Source organism: Pyxicephalus adspersus, chromosome 3 (assembly GCF_032062135.1).
Source record: "Pyxicephalus adspersus chromosome 3, UCB_Pads_2.0, whole genome shotgun sequence".
Classification (NCBI taxonomy): domain Eukaryota; kingdom Metazoa; phylum Chordata; class Amphibia; order Anura; family Pyxicephalidae; genus Pyxicephalus; species Pyxicephalus adspersus.
Genome location: NC_092860.1, coordinates 43,892,949 through 43,894,360, shown reverse-complemented (window position 1 = coordinate 43,894,360; position 1,412 = coordinate 43,892,949). Strand labels below are relative to the sequence as shown.

Sequence of the window (1,412 nt, the reverse complement as noted above, 5' to 3'; positions counted from 1 at the left end):
ATAAATATATATATATATACAAAGTTTGGATATACAGCTAATAAATCTATATATTACATAGGAATGATACACTTTGCACAGGCTATCATGACTTCCCAGTGATGCTAGGGAGAGCTCCTCACACTTGTACTATTAGGATGAGAAGTTTGCTGGAAGCATGGCAAGCCCCTGTATTAGTCATCTGCCTCTCCCTCTCCCCCACCTCTCTCTCTGTACTTCTCTTACTTTCACTGGACCCCTGTCTTTGTTATTCTGCATGTCTGATTAGCAGGCTCCTGATTGGCTGGCTGCCTGCTCACAGAGAGATTCCATTGAGCCCCCCTATCACACGCCCCTTGGCTGAGAAATGTGAGCCAGGCCGGTGTGTGGACTGTGATTGGCGGATTGCAGTGCGAGCATTGGAGTGCTGGATGTGACAGCAGCTCAGTGTCCCAGTCCCATCCCGGCCGGCAATCATCCAGCTATGCCAGGCACTGGCACTCTGCTGCTGTGTGTGGCTTGCTTCCTCCTGGTAAATACCTCTGTTTTCTCATGTATTTCTGTGTCTGTGCGCTGTATGGGCTGGGATGTCCTATCAGACTGCTGATGGGCTGTGCAGGCTGCAATGACAAAGTTGTTTCTTGTTGGAGCTACAGGTGTGATCTTCTCCTCTGATCCTGCCAATGAGGAGCAATCCACATTCACTACCTGGAAGGATCTATTCACCCAGATCATACACAGAGATTGCCTGTCATTTGCCTCTCACTTTGACATATACAATAGGTTGCACTGTGATCTAATAGATCTCATGGATTGTCAGCTCATTTCTGGATTGAGGATCCCTATCCTGGTGGTGTGATATTCATATGTCCAGTATGCAGGTGGTGCACTGTGCCCCATCAGATATATTGGTTCAGATACTGCTCAACATGTGGCCTTTTACTGATGTGGTACTACAAGTCCCAGCATAGCCGATCACTGGTGGCTCTGTACTTGGAAGCTATAGGTTGTCATTCTTTCTTGATTTGATGGGATTTATGTCTTGTCATTAAGTTATATTCAAAGCTTTGTAAATATATATGAATGGAGATAGATGGCTTGATTGCAAGTGTGGTTAAAGCAATGACTGTAATAAAAGTTTGCTAGTTGTGTGCACTGGCACTGCAGTATATGGCAGCTGGCACCTTGGCAGCCACATCTGATGTGCCCATTGTATTTGCATTGAACTTGCACTCTGCTCACTACCATTCTTTGCTATGAGTTAAATTCACATATTAACAGTAATTGTAATAGGCTTATTCTCTAAGGTGCAGAATATAAGGCAATCACGGTGTATTCTGATCCCTTGTAGTAGTTGCTATGATCAGGGTGTATTGATCACTCTTAGTAGTTGCTATGATCAGGGTGTATTGATCACTTGTAGTGGTTGCTAT

General features: G+C 44.6%; 1 protein-coding gene across 2 annotated transcripts in view; it reads left to right on the top strand.

Annotated features, from left to right (window-relative positions):
- The window catches only part of ADAMTSL1 (ADAMTS like 1), a 429,836-nt gene that overhangs the window by 250,806 nt on the left and 177,618 nt on the right, over positions 1-1,412 (top strand). Inside the window, exon 1 of one of the 2 annotated variants that reach the window (XM_072404399.1) lies at positions 357-511. The exons of the other annotated variant lie outside the window; for it this stretch is intronic. Coding sequence (XP_072260500.1) covers positions 464-511 — 48 coding nt within the window. The 5' untranslated portion in view covers positions 357-463. Of the gene's footprint in view, positions 1-356; positions 512-1,412 lie in introns of those variants that run through there. 2 annotated transcript variants of the gene reach the window in all.